The 21,691-nt window shown below is 43.8% G+C and overlaps 2 protein-coding genes across 2 annotated transcripts; both read left to right on the plus strand.

Annotated features, from left to right (window-relative positions):
- Nucleotides 1-41: 41 nt before the first annotated feature.
- phpt1 (phosphohistidine phosphatase 1) lies at nucleotides 42-2,526 on the plus strand. Its single transcript, XM_036529500.1, has 3 exons — nucleotides 42-268; nucleotides 857-984; nucleotides 1,929-2,526. Exons 1-3 carry the CDS (start codon nucleotides 58-60, stop codon nucleotides 2,019-2,021), a joined length of 432 nt encoding a protein of 143 aa, XP_036385393.1. The 5' UTR covers nucleotides 42-57; the 3' UTR covers nucleotides 2,022-2,526.
- A 1,802-nt stretch (nucleotides 2,527-4,328) lies between these two features.
- Nucleotides 4,329-21,361, plus strand: mamdc4 (MAM domain containing 4). Its single transcript, XM_036528788.1, has 29 exons — nucleotides 4,329-4,350; nucleotides 5,974-6,063; nucleotides 7,049-7,210; nucleotides 7,510-7,629; nucleotides 7,841-8,074; nucleotides 8,474-8,593; nucleotides 8,928-9,089; nucleotides 9,181-9,281; nucleotides 9,803-9,958; nucleotides 10,789-10,879; nucleotides 11,343-11,456; nucleotides 11,658-11,756; nucleotides 11,851-11,988; nucleotides 12,643-12,773; nucleotides 13,289-13,391; nucleotides 13,612-13,716; nucleotides 14,011-14,145; nucleotides 14,545-14,672; nucleotides 14,936-15,155; nucleotides 15,406-15,543; nucleotides 16,174-16,298; nucleotides 16,495-16,585; nucleotides 17,489-17,632; nucleotides 17,850-17,975; nucleotides 18,394-18,518; nucleotides 18,962-19,067; nucleotides 19,524-19,711; nucleotides 20,442-20,510; nucleotides 20,778-21,361. Exons 1-29 carry the CDS (start codon nucleotides 4,329-4,331, stop codon nucleotides 20,802-20,804), a joined length of 3,570 nt encoding a protein of 1,189 aa, XP_036384681.1. The 3' UTR covers nucleotides 20,805-21,361.
- The last annotated feature ends 330 nt before the right edge of the window (nucleotides 21,362-21,691 follow it).

Genomic DNA, 21,691 nt, shown 5'->3' on the forward strand with positions numbered 1-21,691 from the left:
AAGGTCACAGAACAAGTACCCCATTCACACGCGAACGTCTGTACCAATCAGAGACGAATGCGAAGCGCGGTTGTTGAGGAATGGGGAAAATTCCTCTTCCTGTTTGGGACTCTAATCATGGCTGCCGAGCGGCTCGCAAATATTCCAGAAGCAGATATAGACCCGAACGGCGTGTTTAAATATGTGCTTATTCGGGTGCACAGCACCGAGGAAGGAGATGACTCAAGTGTAGATATTGTACGCGGCTATGCGTGGGCAGAATATCACGGTAAGATGTTGTAGCTGGGTAGAACAATACTGACTGTAACGTGGACTTTAACTGAAAGTAACCTTTCCGCCCCAGCGGCATGCATGGCTAGCTAAGCAGCTAGTTATCTTAATGTTCAGACCGTAATGTCGGCAGTAAAGGTAGGTGCGTTAAATTAAAATTATTGAATGCATTTATTGTGTAGCCATACACTGAAGTAATTGCACTTAACTCATTTGTGTTATACGGTCAGGTACATGTACATGTAGCAAAGTATAGTTATAATCTTTGTAACTGTTCTCACATGCCTAATAATGTAGCTATTAAGGGAGCAAGCAAATTACTGTATACATAGAGAAGTATATGAAGTGTGAGGTTAGATGGCTAATGTTATCCAAGTGGCCAGTGAGTTGGAGCTAGCAAGATTACAGATCAGCTGGTAATATTAGCCGGTGTGAAAAGGCATTAATAAAAACATATATGAAATGCACCGAATAGTAAATTGGAAATAATGTCAATATAATGCAGGGTTTACCCAATCCATGTAGACACTGCCTTGCAGAGGGGCAGATTTTTTTGACATCGCTTGTTTCATCTCTCTTTTTATAGCGGATATATACGATCGGGTAGCAGCCGAACTGGAGAAGGGAGGTGGGCTGGACTGCGAATGCTTGGGAGGGGGCAGAATTAAACACGACAGCCAGGCCAAGAAGATCCATGTGTATGGTTATTCCATGGTACGAGGCATGGTGTGCGTGCATGTATGTTTGTGTTGTTACTACACTTGCAGAACCACTACTACTACTGCAGAGAGTAGTAGTAGTACAACAGTTGAGCCCGGCAATATTTTGACACTAAAATATTTTTGTTATTAAAATTCATATTGATATAAAGGTTGTGTTCTCATTCATAATATTGAAACATTGAACAGTCTACACAAAAACCGTAAGTGGCAATGTATGTTTTATTTTGTCTCTATTTGTCACATGCTTTGCTGAGAATATTTTTCAGACTGCAATCAAAAATATAAACAGTATACACAATGGCATGTTGGTTTTATCTAAACTTTAGTGTACTATAGCAGTTGATATGACTTGAGCAGCTGTGAAGCAGAGGTTTTCACATGTACACATGATTACATGCAGTGGTTCCTTGTTAAAAACTGAATATATTCATATATCTGCATTAATGACAGAGGGAGGTTTGGGTCTTGTTATTGTAGAGTGATTGGTGAGGTCAAATTTGTGAACCTGCGCAATCTTTCTTTTGTGAAGCCAAAGATCACCCAAGTGTTCCTCAAAAGGGAAAAATCATTCACTATTCTGTTCAGTGTTTTGGTGGTTGAATCCACTGAATGCAGCTACTATTCTGCTCTTCTCTTTTGGACACAATACACCCTTCTGTCAATGCTGTTTAACTTGTTTTCCAGCAGGATTCATTTCATTTACCTCTTGATTCATAGACAGACTTTGCTTTATACTTTGGACTAACATGGACTGCAAGGGTTGCTCAGTACTGCTTACTTGTTTCTCACCCAACATTATGAGTTACTGAAAGTAGAAGAAAAATTCTGTGCGAGAGATGGGGAGAAAAAGCACTTTCTTAATATTGTTACTCAAAGTAAAGGAGAAACAGTAGTACAGATTGAGTGAACTTGAACCTTGTTTTTCCTCTGTTGCAGGGTTTTGGGAGGGCTAATCACTCTGTTGCCACAGAGAAGCTGAAGGCCCGGTACCCTGATTATGAAGTGACCTGGGCTGATGAGGGGTACTGATGAACTCGACAGGGTCTCTCATTTGCCTGAATGCATTACCTTAATGGCTAGGGGGGGTCATTTAAACAGCACATTTAGTTGACCAAAGGACCGAAGTCTGTATAAAACAGAATGTGGTCAAGGAAACCCTTATTGTTCATGACGATGAGAGTTGCTCATTTCCTCATAATCTGGGTCTGTTTCCCCCTCATCTAATCCCCACTGCAATAAACAAAGCACCTGGATCTGGCCCACACCTGTGCTTTTCAGCTGTATTCTAGTGCAATGGGAATCCATTTGCTGCCAATGTCCAGTATAGGATGTAATGGTCGTGTAGCAGAAACTCACAAAGCCTCCTTTGCAGTCTGATAGATAGCGAATAGTTGTTTCAGTTGTGATATAGCTCAGTGTTCTACTAATCAAAACATTAGGTTTAAAGACCTGCTTAAGTCAGTGCAGTCGGTCTGTGGTCTTCTTTGCAGCTGAGGTACCACCAGGAAGAGGAGAGAAGCATAATTTATTTACATTTCTGTTGATGTTAATAAACTATTGTGAATTATTCTTAAGTTGTTTGGAGTATTAATTGGATGTGCAGATTGCTTGCTGTGACTTTGTTGCTGAAATCTAAAAAAAAAAAACTTCCAGATAATTTTTTCCTTGGCCATTGCTACACTGCTAATAAAGGTATGTACGTTGAAAATATTATGATATACATTAAGATGCATAAGATATGTTTGCTATAAAAAATGTATACAGTGTGTGGAGGTATTGTGTAATTGGGTTATTGTGAACATCCATTTTTCTGCAGCCCCTCTGATTTTGTGTATTTTTGCATCAATTAAATGATGTGAAAATAATCATTGGAAACAAGGTGGGAAATTATATTGGAGAAATCATAAACAATAAACAATCAAACCCCTTTGTCTATCTTAGTGACCCCTGTATATTACAGTTTGAATCAGTCTAACCATTTGTTCAGATGAGCACATGGGAGTTTCAATAAAGAAGTAAGTGGCCATTGAATATAACTGTGCCCAAGTACCCAGAGGAAAAGGACTCCTCAGCTTTGGCTGTGGTGGCTCTTCAGTCTTAAACCTGGTACACAGCTGAGAGACAGATTCCAGCTTGGTTTTGAAAATTAAGTTTGTTGCGTCTCCTGATTTGAATCAAACGTGAACTTGTAGTTCAGGGTGAACTAGCCATGCACTTCACTTTGTCCAGTGGCTGGAGAGCTCTGCAGCTGTATGTATGCATTTGTGGTGCCATGGTGAATTGGTATTAGAATACACCTGTGTGAAACAAGGCAGGGTGAGGCAAGACAAGACTCACCCTCTCCATGTGTATGTGTGTGTTTGAGAGAGGTATTGAATCGTAAAATGGAGTGTGTGTGTTTGTGTGAGACGTTTTTATGTCCCAGGTTCACAGAGGAAGTGAAGTTACCTCTTGGAAAATAAAGCTGATTGAACTCACTGGCCTTCAATTATGGCAGTTTTTCTGAATGAGTGCAGTCAGGCAGTAGGCACAGGCTTATCACTCTCACACACATAAGCAAATATGCATGCACGCACGCACACACTTTCATGGGTCATAAATGTAGTCAGATATAGCTGAAACCAGCATGTATCAGCAGCTCTGTTTCCTGTGTGCTGTGAACCTCTGATGAGTCATCGAGGCATTTCAAGGTCCGATTGATATTAACTATATAGACCCTTTCTTAGAGAGGTTTTAATCACTGCACTTAGTATTCAGAGGGCCCTGATTGTATGCCACAGCACAGTACTGTGATAAATGGCACAAGCTGTGCATTAGTGCTAAAGCAGTAATAGACATGTGGAAGAAACCCTTGCCTTGGGACAGTTTTCACCAGGAATGCCAAATATTGGTTACATTATGTCTATGCTTGGAAAATGCCCTTATCCAGAGCCACTTTTCTACATACATGTTTTTTAATCAACCAAACATTCACTAGAGCAAGGTTAAGCACCTGCTTATGGGTACAGTGCAATGCCTTTCAAGCAGTGCCTTAATCACTATGCTATATAGCCTGTGTTAGGCTTGTTTTTGGTGTTGGGAATACACAACTGGGTTGGAGGAAGGCCAAATATATTTTGTGTTTTGTGGAACCTCAAAGCCAAGGTCAGTTCAGGATCAAGGTAACAGAAAAGGAATTGCTGTCCTTGCAGCATTTGTTTGAATTGACAGTTCTGTGGCACTGGTGTCCCTCTGCAGTGTTTTACAACAGCTAAACCTTGTGGCTCTATCCCAGGGTGATTAGGCCTTAATGTCAGAGAAGAGATCCATTCCATTGGCACTGCATTGACCGCTATCATGCATGGCTCCAGTAAGCCAGGTAGGCAGCAATGGAGCCACTGTGTTTTATAGCATGGAAAATTAGCAGGCGATGTGCAGTGGATTTAAAGTCCAGGTGTTATCTTTGGGGAGGACGGGGTGAGAGAGGGAGGGGGAGGGAGACATTGGTATCAGAGCTGAGCCAAGCTTTGTGGAGCTCAGACCTTCTTCGCCGCTCGAGAAGGGGAAACATGGTTCTTCTCCAGGGAGCTTGGGCCATTCTGATGATATCCGTGCTGAACTGGGGTGAGAGAGACCTCCCTCTGCATTTTTATATCGTCACCTCTGCCAATTTACTGTGGTCTTTGCAGCTGTGGTTATAATCTTTCAACCTGTTGTCTCTGACCTCAGTTCTGTCTAATCAACACTGACTTCGTTATGATTGTCACATAATTCAACTTAGTGTCAAGAATAATTCTGCAGACATGATTTCATAACAGCTTTTTCCCAACTGTTCTTACCTGACAGTCCTACTTTCTGTGATTTGTGCTTGACCATGCTGGCTGCAGGATGAAAGATGAACTGATTCAGCAGAGAGCACGTCAGCTTAGCTCCTGTGGCTGTTCACTACTGTCTTCATGTGCCTGTCCATGGTCCTTGTACAGCGTGACCACAGTAGAGAAGTTTAGACGTATAGGTAGGCAGCAACATGTACAGTTGCTCAAGGCAGTTTTAACAAACAGCGAGTGTGTTAAATTAGTCTAGGCATGGCAGCGGATCTAATAAAACATTTTATTAGTATTGCTGTTTCAAATGGAAGCATTGAAATTGGACTGACGGCCTGTGAAGCTGTACTGTGATTTTAAGGTTTATGGAGGCATGCAGAGGGTATCTGCAGTTCTCATCAGAGACCTTTGTCTGACTTAGACTTCCGATACCGGTGGCTCGATTAGCAAATTCTGTGGCCTTTGAGCCTGGTGGCATAAAAAACTCTAATTGAGGTGGATACAGATAAGGTGACAAGCAGGTAAGTCTGCCCCTGTGTTCTTCATAACACCTGATCCAACTGAGTATCACATCACATTGGAGTGCTGTGGGATTTTAACTGCTTTAAGGGCAAAAAGAGTAGAATCTGCCATAATTATAATTTAGTGATTTCCAGTCTTCTCACCCTGAGTCATTTTGGATTGTTACTGCTATCACTATAGAGCAATGCAGATTGTAATCTTTTAATAAGTCCATCTGAATGTGTGTGTGTGACTGATCATGCCTTCTGTGTTCATTCCACAGCCTTTATCTTTTTTATTTATCATAATTTTTCATTTTTAGCTTCTTGAAAAATTTAACCTAGGAAAATGTCTTCATGGGAGGTGGAAGCCAAAACCCAAATAGACTGCCCTAGTGAAGTGATGCTTAGGATGCCTGACCAAATGTTTTCCTTTGGATTAAAATTTCAGAGAGCCACACCATGTGCCCCTGAGGGTTCTTGGGCTCTATCATTGGAACACCCCAAATTGATTAGCTCTTGGTTATCAAATATGAGGGAAAAGTTTAATGCATCAGATAAAGGGCAATGTCTACGTCTTTCATTGAAAAAAGTGGTAGTTGTTTATTTTTATGTAGTCCATCTGAATGTTGTCGGTGCGTATGTGGAAGGCCCTCACTCTGATCACTGTGTTTTCAGCAATTGGTTTGGCTCAGAATGACTGTCCAGCAGAGCTGAAATGCAACTTTGTGTGTGACTGTCTGCATTGCAGTGATGAGCAAAACTGCGGTAAGCTGTGCCACCACACACTGACGTTATACACTGATGCAGATTGGTACAAACTGATATAAACTGATACTCGCTGATGCACGCTGATACAAACTCGTGCACATCTTGGTGTCTTACTCAATAATAAACTGCAATGAGATCAGCACACAGACCACATCCACAAGAAAGGTCAACAAAAGATCTATCTTTTGGTTTAGGCAACTGGTGTCTTTTAACACAGACTCCACTATTCTGACCTTGTTTCAAGGAGCTTTCATAGAAAGCAGTTTGCATTATTTGCTGGTCTGGGAATGCCAGTGATTGACAAAAACTAACCTCCAAAAAACTTAAAATTTGCTCTGGGCAGCAGACAGGACACCCTGGAGGACATATAAAAAGAGAGTGCTGATCAAAACCAGGATGATTATCCCCAAATAACCATACTTCTTAAACTGTCAGTTTGGAATCCACCCTCTGACTGACACCTACAGGCCCCCTTGGTGGAAGTAACAGCACAGAAAACTCATTTGTGATAAACACACAAATTCACTTTTCAACACACAAACAAAACCCCAACTTTACCGTACAAACACAGTCTGAACTTTACATGGAACAGTATTTGGTATAGTAGCTGACAAGAGTGCTGGTATCGGTATATTACAGAGAATGCAATGTTTATTTATTTATATATTTGTTTATTTTATTTTAGTTTTTGTGCAGTACTTCTACTTTTGTGCAGTAAACATTGTACAGACACAGAACCACAAGGAGAGTTTCCCCAAGGGGGTATTACATCAATGCATCAATCCATCAGTCAATCAATCAAGTTTGTGTTGCAAAGGCTCTATGCTCAGAATAGAGTGACTCATTTTTTTTTCAGCTTGATATCTATTGACTTTAATTCTGCATGTTCTCAAACTCGTTCTTTCGGATTCAATGATATGTATTAAATTAGTGTCATTATATGTAAGCATATTTATAATAACATTAATGTGTGCATGTGCAGGCTATAATGGGAGAAACTTTGGGTGTGACTTTGAGGATGTGGCGATCTGTGGGTGGAAAGATGAGTCTGACACCACTGTCTACAGCTGGGAGCGCCGTACCCGCGGGGACACACTCCCTGACAGTGGACCCTCCTCTGACTTCACCACAGGAACCTCCAAAGGTACATGCTGTCACACTCTGGCTGGGTGCTGCCACATAGTCACACTCACCAACAGAGTCACGCCTCACTTCCACAGTTACATCTCACTACAGGTTTCACACGTCAGTAACAGAGTCACACCTCACTAATTTCCATAGAATCATACCTTATTAACAGCTCAGCCACAGCTCACTGCCTGCCTCAGCAATACCTCACCTCATAAACTGGGAAGGAATGTCTGGATGTCACAACTTATTATCACCTGCTAGTGACATCAGTCAGGTAATCTTGAGAGTTAGAGGTGTGATATGTCATTGCAGGCTGGTTCATGGCAGTCACATCTGTGAACTCCCCCAGTGTGGCGCTGCTGGTGTCTCCCATGATGAGGGAATCTTCAGTTACCTGTCGGCTGCGTCTTAGGTACTTCATATGGGACTCAGGTAACACTCAATCACACATGCACAGAATCACACACTCGCAGAATTTTTCCGAAACTGGAATACTCTCTCCTGGACAAAATCAGGTCAATCTTTTAGGTATTGTGACCCAGAGGATGCATTCTAAACATTCACAGACCCTGGTTTCTCTAGATCTGAATGGGATGAAGGTGTGTCTGCAGTGACTCCAATTTCGGCACTCTGCCCGCTATAGGCCATGCAGGGTTGGACGGGCGTTCATTATGGGGGTCAGTGCTGAGGAAGGATGGCGGGGCAGCCGTGGTGTGGCGGCCAGAGGTCACCAGCTTTCGGGGCTGGAGGGAGGCCTCCATCTACCTGGGCCGCATTTCCCAGGAATTCCAATTCCGGCTACACTCCCACAGAAGCCAGGGTCATCGTGGTGATATCGCTATTGATGAGCTGGAGTTTCTGGACTGTAGCCTGCCTGGTAAGGGGTGGTGATGCTGTGGGGGTGGGGGGGGGGGGTTTGTTTGGATGCACCAAGCCTTTATTAAATCAGCCTTGTAAGGCCCACCAGCATGGTGTCTGCTCAACATGTGCAACTAAACATTTACCCTGTTGCACATTTTCAAATGCTTGCATTTTCATTTATTTCATTCAGAAATCTTTTCCAAAATATGCATAGCCTCTGCGCTGTTTGACAGCCTAAAACACAAACAGAAAAATACAGATATGATGGGTGTGAATTCTGGTGTTGCACAGCCATTACATAATATAATTTAAGATTTTCATAAGGGCTCTCTCCCTTTTCTTCTCCCTGGCTCTTTTTCCTCCTGGTCTGCCCCTCTTTCTGATTTTCTCCCTCTTTCTCCTTTCTCTCTCTCAGACCCAGAGAAGAAGTGTGGGGTGGGCTCACTGGAGTGCGGTCGGGGAGGCTGTGTGGAGGCCAATCAGATCTGCGATGGCTCTGACGACTGTGGCGATGGGACTGATGAGAAAAACTGCGGTGAGAACACTGGACGGTTGTTTCCAGATGCAAGTCCCAAGATGGTGAAGTTGCTTCTTGAGTGCAGCCTTAATCAAATAATTAATTGCTTTAGGATTAACCTTGGGCTGTAGTTAAGCTGCTTCAGAAACACGGATGCCCTTCACTCACTGACTTGAGTGAGGGGCTCCCTCAAAGTAATGTCAGTACCTTAATTTCATCACTAGGTGGAATACTTATGGCTATGGCGGGCCCTGATTAGTGCCATTTCATTTTTGGATACTGGAAAAATGACTGGAGAGAGGTGTGGAGGAGCAGAGAGGGAGAAATGGGACATTCGTCTGTGTCCCCCCAGGAGAGTACTGGAGCTGTGACTTTGAGGATGGACTCTGTGGTTGGGACCTGAGGACATTTTCCTCACTCAAATGGGGCCGGACCACTCAGCAGAACTTATCTTCTGTGTCCGTTGACCCTTGGGTTGGACCTGGCCGAGACCACAGCACAAATACTGCCTCAGGTACATACATAGATGGACAGTCAACATACTCATATTCTTTGTTTTTAAGTTCTATAGAATGATAATAATTATCACCATCATCTCTTTCAAGGCTCCTTCCTGTACCTCACCTCAGCAGACAACATGAAAAGTGATTGGTCACAGTTTCAAAGCCCTGTCTTAGAACCAACCAATAGCACGAATCCATGCCAGGTATGCACAGCATGGGATTGCTTTGAGTGGGGTTATGGCAGGATGGGAGTTTTATAGAGCCAACTCTGTCTGTTAAAACTGTGATATTGTTTCACTGGCTTGAGTCCATGCACACATCTTGCCATTATTATGACTTCTGAACAGCCCAGCCCAGTCATACCCAACCTTCTCTTACCTAAGTGGCCTCAGTGTGTAAGTTTGCCTTAATTCTGTCTGAGGAATTACTGGCTCTTTTTATTATTGGTATTTCACAGACACATTAAATGATGTTTTATACATATGAATATATAAAATGTAGGTTTTATTCCTCTCTCAGTATTCTCAATACAACATGCCCTGTTGTCAAAGACAAAATAGCAGCATATCTGTAGTTGACTTACATACAGACTTTTCTCTTTGTTAGCTTTTTAGTTTGTCAGAGATTTTATTTTTGCCTCAATTTTTTTTGTTTTCACCGCTTTGTGGTTTGTGGAATTTGGTAGACTTCAGCATTTGAGGCATTTCCTCCTCTGCTCCTGTAGATGGTGCTGTACACCCACCAGTTTGGCCCAAGGGCTGGGGGGCTTTCGATATTGGTGGTGGACACTCAGATATATCCTGTCTGGGAGCGAGGTGGCGAGCTGGGAGACCTCTGGGTGAAGGCGGAGGTGGAGTTCAACATAAATGTCACTTTTCAGGTATGCAGGTGGGCGGAGCTCCATTGCAAGGATGAGCCCTTCTCTCTGTCACTCCTTCCCTTTGTCTCTCCAACACCAAACTGGCCATCACTAAATCATCACTAAGTTATATAAGGCTGGCCAGTATTGCAAAGGAGTTAATGAACGTGCAGCAAAACCAGGGATAAGCTGCTGTGAGATGTGCAATGAAATAACAACTAACAACATGTATAGAGTAAAAAAATCAGTAGGTCACTGATGCATGTATTAGATGAGACCAAAAAAACAGGGGGAGTGGAATGAGCAGCACAACAGTAGGAAAAGCCTCACTCCACTTTGGAGTCTAACCACGCTCACAGTCTGGTCCCACTCTGTCACCAGGCAGCAAAGCCACTTGTCGGTTCCAACAATCCCACAAACAATAGACTGATTTCAAGTCAATATCCAAACAGAGGGTCGAAGCCAGGTCATTTCTCCGAAAGTCCAGGGTCAAGCATAAATTAGCTGATCGTACAGTCCTTCCTTTCTCCCTTCCTTCCATTTCTTAGCACTCTTTTCTATCTCTCTTTCTTCAAACTTTTCCCAGAAATGTTACTTTGCACCAACAGTTGCTACAGCTGTGCTTAAATAGTGCTGTAATGGCATATGGACATCAGATGTGCTGGGCAGGTAGACTGGGGCTGTCACAGTGACATACTCAGAGGCTGGAGCCAGCTGTGAGCCAGGTCGCACCCCTCACTTCCATGTTTGTCTTAATTTAACTATCATGCGACCTTTTGTGGTAATGTCACCTTACCTATACAACAGACAGAAAGTTAAAGAAAACTCCCCTACCCTTGTGTCTTGTTCAGATTGTGCTGGTAGGGGCCGTACGAGATGAACACTATGGAGGCCTCGCTATCGACACCATCAGAATGTCACCAGGCTGTCGGATCTCCAATGGTGAGCCCCTTGCTACACACACACACACACACACACACACACACACACACACACACACACACACACACACACACACACACACACTCTCTCTCCACACTGTCCCATCTCTGTTGTGAGATCATTCTATTTTGCCTTGCCATATTTTTCTACATGGTGCCTCAGTCATTAAAGGCACTCTGCCCATGCCTTTAATGACTGTCATGCAAAACACAGGGCATACAGGCATACTTACTCTTTAGCGACTCATTGTAGTGCATTGTGGGACATTATAGAGCCTTTAACAGATATGTAGGATGCACTTAATTACAGAACCCAGGAGAGTTTGTCTTGCTTACCAATAATGTTGATGAAGATGATGCTGATAATACTAAAAGAATGAATGAATGAATGAATGAATGTATGAATGAATTTTTATTGATGGGCATGCTTTACTTGATGGATGTTCCCCTTCTCTCTGCCACAGCGTCCTCCCCTAACGCAACGTACCCAAAGCCTCCTCAACACCCCTGTACCGGTACTGACCTGATGTGTAACTTTCAGCCCAACTGTCCGAACGCTGAGGACGAGGACAAGTGTGGTGAGTCTTACGTGCGGGAGTCAGTCAGTGTGCACATCTGTTGGTGAGAGTGTGAGTGTGCCTGTGTGTCTGTAAGTGTGCACCCGTGCCTGTGAGCACGAGTGTTTGCATGTATCAGTGTGTTTATCTGTGTCAGCAACTGCGTAAGTGTCTGTTCAGTGTTTCGGAAATTTGAAAGGAATCCCTATCATGTGTCCACAGGTGACTTCTCTTATAAGCAGGGCAGTGCTGGTTGGGCAGATGCCAGTTTAGGAACACAAGGCTGGGCACTGCACCTTGTGCAGAATGGCTCCTCAAAAGGTAACACCGCACTGAGAGTGTTTATTTGATACAGAGAGTGTGTGTATCTGTGTAACAGCAGGTCTCTAATGGAAGTCTATGTTCCTCCCCTTAGAGGAGTACCTGTATGTGACAGAGGCCCCGGGACAGCAGCTAAGTGAGGCCCGCACACGCACCCCTCCCCTGGGTCCCTCCGGTCCCGTTTGCACCCTGCGCCTCTCCTACAGCCTGGCTGGGAACAGTTCCCGCATTGGTACTAATCCCCTCCCTCTGTCTCTCCCAATCTCTCATCCCCTTCTCCCTTTCTCTCCCTCTTCCTTTCCCTCTATCCCTCACCCTTCCTTTCCCTTTCTCTTTCTCTTTCTCTACAACTTGCTCTCATCCAAAACTCTTCCCCTCCTCCTCCTTCCTTTGTTGGTCTCGTTTTGACTTGTTGCAAAGCACTGAAGGACATGTTTTCTAGAGATGGGTGGGGAAAAAACAGAACACAGGGCCAGTTGGGGAAAAAGTGGGTGATGATTCCCTGACTTCAGGAAAAAGCAGCTGGATGTGCATGGAAAACAGTGGGAGAGAGACCCTTATATTAGCCTTAAATTGTGACTGTAGGACAGACAAAAAAGATGGATTTGTAAAATTTAGATTGTGTCTGATTCCTGCACAAAATTTGGTAGACTGTTTCATGGATAGAGGCTCTGTGTAAGAAAACACTACTGCCTGATTTTGTTCTTCTGTTCTTGAAACAACCTGAACAGCCCACCTCTTCTTAATAAAGCAATCTGGTTGCAGGGCATTCAGCAACGGCGGGTATAGGCAGGCGCAGACTAAGTTAGTTTTATTCTAGTTTTAGACTTACAGGTTGAAAAGCAGCACGCTCTTCCTCTGCCGTCTGTCTGCCTCTCCCTCTCAGGCGAGCTGTCCGTCAGTGTGATTGACAAGGTGCTGGGGACTCAGTCCCACCTGTGGGCGGTGAGCTCAGCGGGCTCGGAGGAGTGGGTGAAACAGGAGGTCTACATCGGCGCTCGCGATCACCGCTTCCAGGTGTGTGGGTGTGATACAGCAGAACTCTCCTGCCCTGTAAACTGCATCGTCAGTCCAGATGGGTTGCACCCTGTGTCCACATCTCCCTCTCCCTTAGTTCTATCCCTCTCTCTTTTAATTGAGTTACTTTTTTGCAATTTAAATAAAGTTTGAAATGACAATAAACACATTGTTTTGCCAAAGTTTAACAGACAAATATCCACGTGAGCAGCAAAAACTAAATGCGTATACACAGTACCATCAATATTCTTTCATAACCCAAACAGAATACATTATATATATATATATATATATATATATATATATGTATGGTCTTTTTTCTGCCACCAACACTATAGTTTATATAGTTATAGTTTCATTTTTGTAGCATTACACAGAGCAAAGGCATTGCATATCAAATATCATTCACAAATGATGAATTTTACTTCAGAGAACTTAAGGCATTTTTTTTATATCTAGTCATTTATTTGATATGATTCAGTGTGGGGTGATGTGGGACCCTTTCTCTCTTTCAGCTGGAACTAGGAGCTAAAAAGTTCTCTCATTCAGCCAAAATAGCTGTGAAGGACATCCAGTACATTAACTGCTACTCTGAATACTTTCCAGCTACACCTGAAGGTAAGACAGTTCTATGCAAGGCTGTTGCTCAGCATTTCCTATGATTGCTGTTTCACTGTGTTCCTCTAAATATGTATGGTGTTACTGACATGCATGTGGTTACTCAGTGTTGCTTGTTATTGCTGTTTCACAATGTTTTATATGTACGTACTTTATGGTGTTGTTAAAAATGTGTGTAGTCGCTCATTGTCACCTATATTTTACTCTATGTTGTCTGCAGATCTGTGGTGTAACTTTGAGGAGGGTCTATGTGGTTGGTACCAGGACCAGACTGACAATTATGACTGGACTGTGCTCCAGGGAATGGACCACACCATTGGGATCGGTACTGAAAAGATCAGAACTCTCTCTCTCTAACCGACTTTGCACTGAGGGGCCCTCTGGTGGCTGGAGGATAGCACAAATAAATAGAGCATGTGATGGTAACAATCACAGTGACCCAATCAATTGATCAATCAAGCAAGCAATCAAGCAAGCAGCCAACAAGCCAACCAGCCAACCAATCTGTCATTGAATTAGTAATATTTGGTATAGTGCTCTATACAAAAATTGTCACAGGGTGCTTTGCATTATTTTCACAGAGGATAACCAAAAAAGCAATAACTCTCTCTCTCTCCAGGAACAAGTCTGGTTGTGGATGTGTGGAGCACCGCTCTGCGGGGGCTGTCTGGCCGCTTGCTGTCCTTCCCTCACCTCCCCACCCCAGTTGAACACTGCCTGTCCTTCTGGTACAAACTCTACGGGCCACAGACAGGTGAGAGGATGAGTGTTACAGAAAAAGGGGATAAAGGGAAAGTAGGAACATTTCATTACATTATTTGCTTCATCACCCATCCATCTCATGGACTCGTTCATACCTCCTCTGCCCCCGGGGACCTGCTGTTACTCGGGGCCGCTGCTCAGATTGGAACCTGCAACCTCCAAATGGCTTGAAGGGCAAATTTTCCTCTGGTGGCCATGGCTCCCTCTCTACACAGAGGCAAGCAGAGGAGGCAGCAGTGACAGCCTCTAGTCCCACCTCTTATCTCTTACTCTTTCTCCATCTTCCTCCCCTCTCTCTTCTCCCCATTTCTTCTTCTATCCTCCATCTGTCTCCTTCTCTCTCCCTCTCTGTCTGCCATCTCTCCCCCTCTCTCCCCTTTTCTCCTATCAGGTACCTTAAATGTGAAGGTGCTCTCCGACGACGGTGCAGAGGTCCTGCTCTGGACTCGTAGTGGTGCCCATGGCAATACCTGGCATGAGGGACAGTGCCCAATCCCCCCACAACACATTAACTTCCAGGTACTATTTCATAAATAGTTTTTAAAAAATCGCGATGTTCATAAAATTATACAAATATGATTTTTTTTATAATTCAGCTATATACATCATGTACATCTCTCTCTTTGCCCCCCCCCCCACTCCCCAATTCAGTTATAATTATACATACATGTTGCATAAGTGATATAACAGATCTGTGTCTCTCTTTCTCCATCCTTCCCTGTCTCTGTCTGCTTTTCTCCCTCTCATTTCTTCCTGTCTTTTCCTCTCTGTCTCCCTCTCAGCTGGTCTTTGAGGCAGTCCGTGCAGGCTTTGATGGGCAGGTGGCGATCGATGATGTGGTGGTTTTGGCCAGACCCTGTGGGGCCCAGTCTCTCTGCTCCTTTGAGGGTCAGACCTGTGGCTACACATCTAGCGGGGACTCTCGCTGGGTGCACCAGAACCAAGTCTCTGGAGGAGTGAAGCCCGCTCCGACGACTGACCACACACTGGAGACTGAGGCAGGTGAGAAGACATGGAGACATACTCTTCATCTCTGTCTCTGATCGCTCCTCAAATCTGCTCGCTGCCTCAGAGGACTCCTCCTTGCTGCCTCGCAAGGCTCGTCACCTCTGCCGCAAAAGTCTTTACTTCAGGTTCAGTTGCACAAATTCGGATTGGTATTCTGAGAAGCCAGATCTGTGTGCTTTGACAGTGGAACTACATTGAGAATTTTTTTCTTAATTGCTAACTCATCTGGCTTTGTGTTTCTCAGGGTACTACATGATAGCCGACACCAGCGTGGAGGTCCTTCCTCTGGGCAGCATGACCAACCTTACCTCCCCATCCCGCAGTGCTGCCCCCCAGACGGAATGTGTTCACTTCTGGTATCACATGGGAGGGGATAAGCCAGGTAAGAGACTGGAGGAATTGAAGTAACTGTATTTATGAGTACACCTGACAATCACAGAAACACAGACAAATACAAACATAGACACACACACAAACAATGACAAACACAGGCACATGCATGCATGAATGCAGGCAATACAAAAACAGACTGATAGTCAGGAATTCATTCACTAGCACACTTACTGCTACATGTCAGGTACTGAGGAACAATAGATATGCCTTTTTACATGTTTAAATTTGTGTAAATGTGCAGTGAGTAAAACTTGATGTCTTACTTCATTGCTTTATTGTGTCTGTCATGGTGTAATTGACTCTAAGTGTATTTTATGCTGTGACATGTCAGCATGTGAATGTGCACTGTGTGTTGTCTTCCAGGCTCTCTAAGTAAATGCTGTATGATGTTTCAGGCTCTCTAAGTAAATGCTGTATGATGTTTCAGGCTCTCTGAGCGAATCCAGTATGATGTTTCAGGCTCTCTAAGTGAATGCTGTGTGATGTTTCAGGCTCTCTAAGTGAATGCTGTGTGATGTTTCAGGCTCTCTAAGTGAATGCTGTATGATGTTCTAGACCCGCTGAGTGAATGTTATGTGATGTTCTAGGCTCTCTGAGTGAATGTTATGTGATATTCCAGGCTCTCTGAGTGTGTACGTCAAGCCTCAGAAAGGGGAACGGATGAAGGTGTTCAGTGACAGCCTGAATCAGGGAGATGTCTGGCGCCATGGCAAAGGCAACATCAGCAGCACTGAAGACTGGCAGGTACCTTGTCATACTGTTGCTGAAGTCCCTCCAGACTTACAGGTGACCAGGTCACAACTGAAGCTGGGGCTGCTGGGAGAAGGCAGCCAGTCATAAGGGAGACTGCAGCACTGCAGGCATGTGGTGAAGACCTGGGTGCTTCTTCTGGAGCCGATGAGGTCGTTCTTGATGAAGGTGGGGGTGATCTGTGTTTCAGCTGGAGTTTGTGGTGGAAGGAGCAGGTGGCACAAAGACACACATCGCCATTGATGACATCATCTTATTATCTCACAGCTGTCATCGGCCAGGTATGTGTACGTGAGGAACAGAGGGACAAAGGCAACTAAAATTTCATGTCTAAAAAACATATATATACTTACAAAGTTGCAATACGTATATATATGTATATATTGTATAAATACATATACAGTTTTCTGTTATATTGTTATCATAGTTATTGTTGTAACTGTTTGTCTTGTTTACTGTTATTGTGTTTATTCATTATGTATATGCTTTGGAAATACATACCTTGTACACCTGATCTGAGTTAAACTGAATTGTGTTAAGTTGAGAGAAAGAAGCAGATTCACTCCCTCCAAATTCTGGTGCTATGAATAAATTTACCATAATCTAATCAAGGATTAAGCTAATCAAGGACGTTAGTAAACTAGTCTGTCTCCAGGAACATTTAATCTGACCTTCCGTTGTAAAGTTCTGCCGGATTTTAGCTCAGTCAGACCAGTCAGACCTCCTCACTCTAATGACTGTTGTGGTGTTGGGCCCAGAGCAGTAACCTCCCCATGGTGATAAGGGGACCAGAAATGATTGCATCATGCTAATGGGACGACATGGGAGGAAGTGTCAGTGAGACTAAGCAATAGAAAGGGACAGCTCACTAACTCTGTGTGCGTGTGTGTGTGTGTGTGTTTGTATGCGTGTGTATGTGCTTGCTTGTATATCTATATGTGTGTGCATGTGCTTGGGTCTGCCTGTGTGTTTGTGTGTGCATATTTGCATATGTCTTTGCATGCATGTGTGTGTGCATGCATGTGTATATTTGCATGTGTGTATGTGCGTATGTGTGCATGGATATACGGGCATATTTGTATGTACGCATGTGTACGTGTGTGCATGTGGGTTTGTGGGTGTATGTGCATGTTTGCCTGTGTGTATACATGCGTCTGTGTATACGTATATGTGTTTGTTTGCAGACACAGAGTGTGATCTGGAGCAGGGCCTGTGTGGCTGGTCTAACACTCAGGCTTCAGGCACCCTGGACTGGGAACTGAGCAGCGCAGAGAAGGAGACGCACTACCCAACCCCACCCCACGACCACACCCTGGAGACCGAGAAAGGTGACACCAACCCCCTCGGAGTGTACGTTTGTCTGCATGTGTGTGTGCATGGCCCAGTGTTCAGGCCGGTGTGTTCACTTCTCTCTTTCCGTCTTTCTCTCTGTTTCTCTCTGGCTGCCTTCTGTTTGGTCATACAACCCTGCTTAATGAAAGTTTCATTGATGGTCATTGTCTCAAATTGTCACTAGCCTAACTACTTCCTCTTGCGTCTTCTTAGGGCATTTCCTGTTCCTTCCCAATAGCCCCCGTGACACAGCAGGTGAAGAGGCGTGGCTTCTGAGCCCCCACCTGCCGCCCACGTTGGGCACCTGCCTTCGGTTCTGGGCTCACAAACCCACCTCCCGTAAGAGCTGCCCCTTCCGTCTCTCGTCTCCCTGGGGCTCCTCCCTTTCTGTTTTTTTTTAGTGGCCCTAAGAGGACATGGTCTAAATGAAACTAAAATTGTCCCCTAAATTTAGTCGCTACTTAAATTACTTATTAGAATAAATAATAAAATGGAGGGCGCCAATATTTAAACTGATGGTTGAAATGAACAAATCAGCATTTAAAAATGATCATTTTAGGGATGCCATATAGTAAATTGAGAGTTTAAATTATTAAATGCAGGGCTTGAGAGAGTACTTTGTTGGTAAAAATTATACGGTTAATTTGTGTCCTCTTTGGGCCTCTGTAGTTTTTAGTTTTGATATAATGACTGTATTACATGAGCTGCTCCTATGACTGCACTTCCACTGTACAGTATGTGTGTGTTAACCCTGCAGATGACGGGGGGTTTGCCGTGTTCAGGGTGTCTGGAAACACACAGGAGCAGCTCCTGAAGCTGGATCAGGTGAATGGGGTCTGGAAACGCTACGACATCAACGTCACCTCCAAGGAGGAATACCAGGTGTGTCACTGTTGTCCTCACCGTGGACTACACACATACACACACAGAAGCATGTGAATATGAGACACACAGTAACATACTAAACACACACACAGGCATACACATCCATCCACAATCATACACAGATATAAAATGCACACACACGCAGACTTACATATACAAACATATATAAACAAATATACAAAAACATATACAAACATACACTGTTAGACACACAGACACACACGCATACATGCACACATACACACACAAACACACATCCATATATACACACATATAAACTTTGATTGACTCCATCTAAATAAATGCTAGTGTTACTGTGCGTTACCACATAAAACCATGCTTTGTGTGTGTGTGTGTGTGTGTGTGTGTGTGTGTGTGTGGATGTGTGGGTGGGTGCGTGTGTGTGTGCGTGTGCATGCATGTGTGTGTGTGTGTCTCAGATTGCATTTCAGGGAATTAAAGGGAAGATTGGAGTTTTGGCTCTGGATGATATTCAGTACACTCCAGGAGTCGACTGTGCTGGGAAGAACACAGACTCAAAGCCAGGTGAGACATGCTGGCAGGTCCCCCTGTTCCTCCATCTGGCCTGGTCTCTCTCCCTCTTTCTTTCACTCTGCCTCTCTCTTTCTCTATATAGATCAGTTCAATTAAGCTGAACTTCCTATATCCCATTAGTAAATAAAGGAAAGTTCTCTATACCTCCCCCTATCTGCAGTACAGAGAGTAAAACAGACCCATTTACAGTTATCTGCTTAGCAGACACCCTTTTCTAGAGAGGCTTGCATGGCTTACATAATATCCATTTGTACAGCTGCATATTTACTAAAGCAATTCTTGTTAAGTACCTTGCTCAATGGTACAACAGCAGTGGTCTGCTTGGGAAGTGAAAATGCAACCTTTGGGTTACAAGGTCAGCTCAGTACCACAACATCCACACAAAGGCCAACAGTGCCTCTCTAAAAAAAACTGTGTGCATAGACGCTCCTCCCCTTTCCTGTATAGCCCCGCCTCCTTCTGATGACAAGGGGGGCATTGCGGCGTCTGTCATCGTGCTGCTACTGCTCCTGATCACGCTGGCTGCTGTGCTCGTGTTCTACCTCCGCACACGGCACAGGAGGGGCTCCCAGGATTCGATCAAAAGGGCAGGATCGGGCGGGATCACCAATGAGGCGTACGACCCAAGCGCAGCTGTGAGTACTGTCATCATTTTTGTCCTCGTGGTAGACACCCTGACCCAGAGTGGCTTACGAGGCCATTTCGGCCAAGGGCAGTACATAGTCCATGTCATGCGAGCAGCCAGAACAGAAGCTGACAAACAGGAAGTACCCCGGCATGAACATGAACAACAGTACTAAAATCAGCACAGAGCTTAATCCCATATAAATGCATACACACTACTAAAAATAACCTCAAAAGAAATCCTTTCTGTATGTCAGAATCGAAAGTGCTAAATATAAAACCAAAAAAGCAGCCATAAGAGCAGCCTCACATTACACCATTCACATTTTGCAGCCTATGTATGCTAAATATAAAGTCTACGTACGCATTTTACATTTACACTTAGTAACTTTGCAGATGAGTTTGTGCTGAGCGGGTTAAAACAGTGGTACAAAAATGCATGTAGTAAGGTCACATGAACAACATATATAACATAATACATACTCTTTAGCAATCTATCCCTACAGAAAGCAGGGGGGGTCATTGGAGTTTTCTTTCTCTTTGAGAATACCTCCAGAATCAATATTATTTTTGTGACTTACAGAGAAAGCACTTTAAACATAATGCTGAAAGCTTTTTGTGGAGACAGCAGCAATAAAGTGTTATATTTGCAAACTAGCAGTCCCAATTTGCCTTCAGCATGCTTAAAAGGATTTGTGTGATAGCTCTAATGACGTTTTTTGAATGATTGTCTCTTAATAGGACCATGTGACTGTTCCCCAAATGAACAGGCAACAGGAAGACATCTTAGACAACATTACATGTCACACAGTGAGTGTCTGCCGGTTGGATGAGACCCTGATTCATGATGAGGTTATGGACATTCCATATAACCATATGTATAAGATACTCACAGAACCTTTAAGACATGTGCCTTTTACTTTCCTTTATTTGGAATGTCATAATTAAATATAAAATGACACAGAATACAACTGTGATACTCATAACCAGCAAAAAATCAATGTAGAGACATGGATGAGCAAAAGGATGAAAGTGTTCTGTAAAAGCGCTGACTCTTCTTCCATTATCTCCCTGCAGGACTCTGAGGAACGAGAGATTCTTTAGATGGAGAGCGCAAGAGAGAGCCCCCTGCTGGTGGCCTCTGCAGAATTCGTGGTGACATTACAGCAGGAGAACTGCTTGTGTCACATTAGAGCTCAGCCCTCAAGCTTGACAAAAACATTTGTACAACTCCTGATAATATATATACCAGCACACTGACATGCACACATTGTCATAAGCCACAGACAATATAGAGGAGCTCACATTCATACATGAAGAGGCTCATGCACACACAGACACATTCATGTCCATAACGTTACACACAATAACACCAGTATACATACAACTTTCACAGCAGCTAAGATGGATCCCTACCTCATAGTTAAGAGGACAGCTTATGACTGATTAGATCCATATAGCCAAGGGTGGTCCTGAATGTTCACTCCTAGTACAAAGCAGAAAAGGGCCTTATTTGGGTAATGGAAGGACGGGGTCAGCAGTGTTGCGAACTTCAGAGTGTAAAGTCACGCTTTGACGAAAACATTAAGAGTAATGTCTGGGTTCACCCAAGGACAAATTGATCTTATTTACACCCTGCTCCTTAAGTTTCTACAAATTGCGGCAGGATAAATACTTTGCATCGCTTTTTGATAAATTAGTATTAAAAAAATTGCTTAGCCTTGCAGAATGCCTTCTTTGGGTCTTCTGGTGACTTTAGTTGTGTGTCCTTTGGTACGGAGACAGAGTTGCTCGGGTCAACATGGGTGATCCACTGAGGAGTCCTTTGAGGATGGAATGACACGTTTACTGACCGAGCTGGAAACTTTGGTGAATTTGAGACTTCTTTTTATACAATAAAGGGAGCTCGGGGTGAGTGCAGGAGGATTCAGTGTGATGGTCAAGAGTGAGAGGAAAAAGTGACATTGCATTGGAGAGATGGAAAGAGGATC

The sequence above is a fragment of the Megalops cyprinoides genome, chromosome 5 (assembly GCF_013368585.1).
Source record: "Megalops cyprinoides isolate fMegCyp1 chromosome 5, fMegCyp1.pri, whole genome shotgun sequence".
In the NCBI taxonomy this organism is placed as follows: domain Eukaryota; kingdom Metazoa; phylum Chordata; class Actinopteri; order Elopiformes; family Megalopidae; genus Megalops; species Megalops cyprinoides.

Coding starts and splice junctions, on each gene's coding strand:
- phpt1 (XM_036529500.1), top strand. CDS start 58: ATGCGAAGCGCGGTTGTTGAGGAATGGGGAAAATTCCTCTTCCTGTTT. Junction 269..856: donor TGCGTGGGCAGAATATCACG/GTAAGATGTTGT, acceptor CTCTTTTTATAG/CGGATATATACGATCGGGTA. Junction 985..1,928: donor ATGTGTATGGTTATTCCATG/GTACGAGGCATG, acceptor CCTCTGTTGCAG/GGTTTTGGGAGGGCTAATCA.
- mamdc4 (XM_036528788.1), top strand. CDS start 4,329: ATGCATGGCTCCAGTAAGCCAG. Junction 16,299..16,494: donor GCAGCACTGAAGACTGGCAG/GTACCTTGTCAT, acceptor TCTGTGTTTCAG/CTGGAGTTTGTGGTGGAAGG. Junction 19,712..20,441: donor CGTACGACCCAAGCGCAGCT/GTGAGTACTGTC, acceptor GTCTCTTAATAG/GACCATGTGACTGTTCCCCA.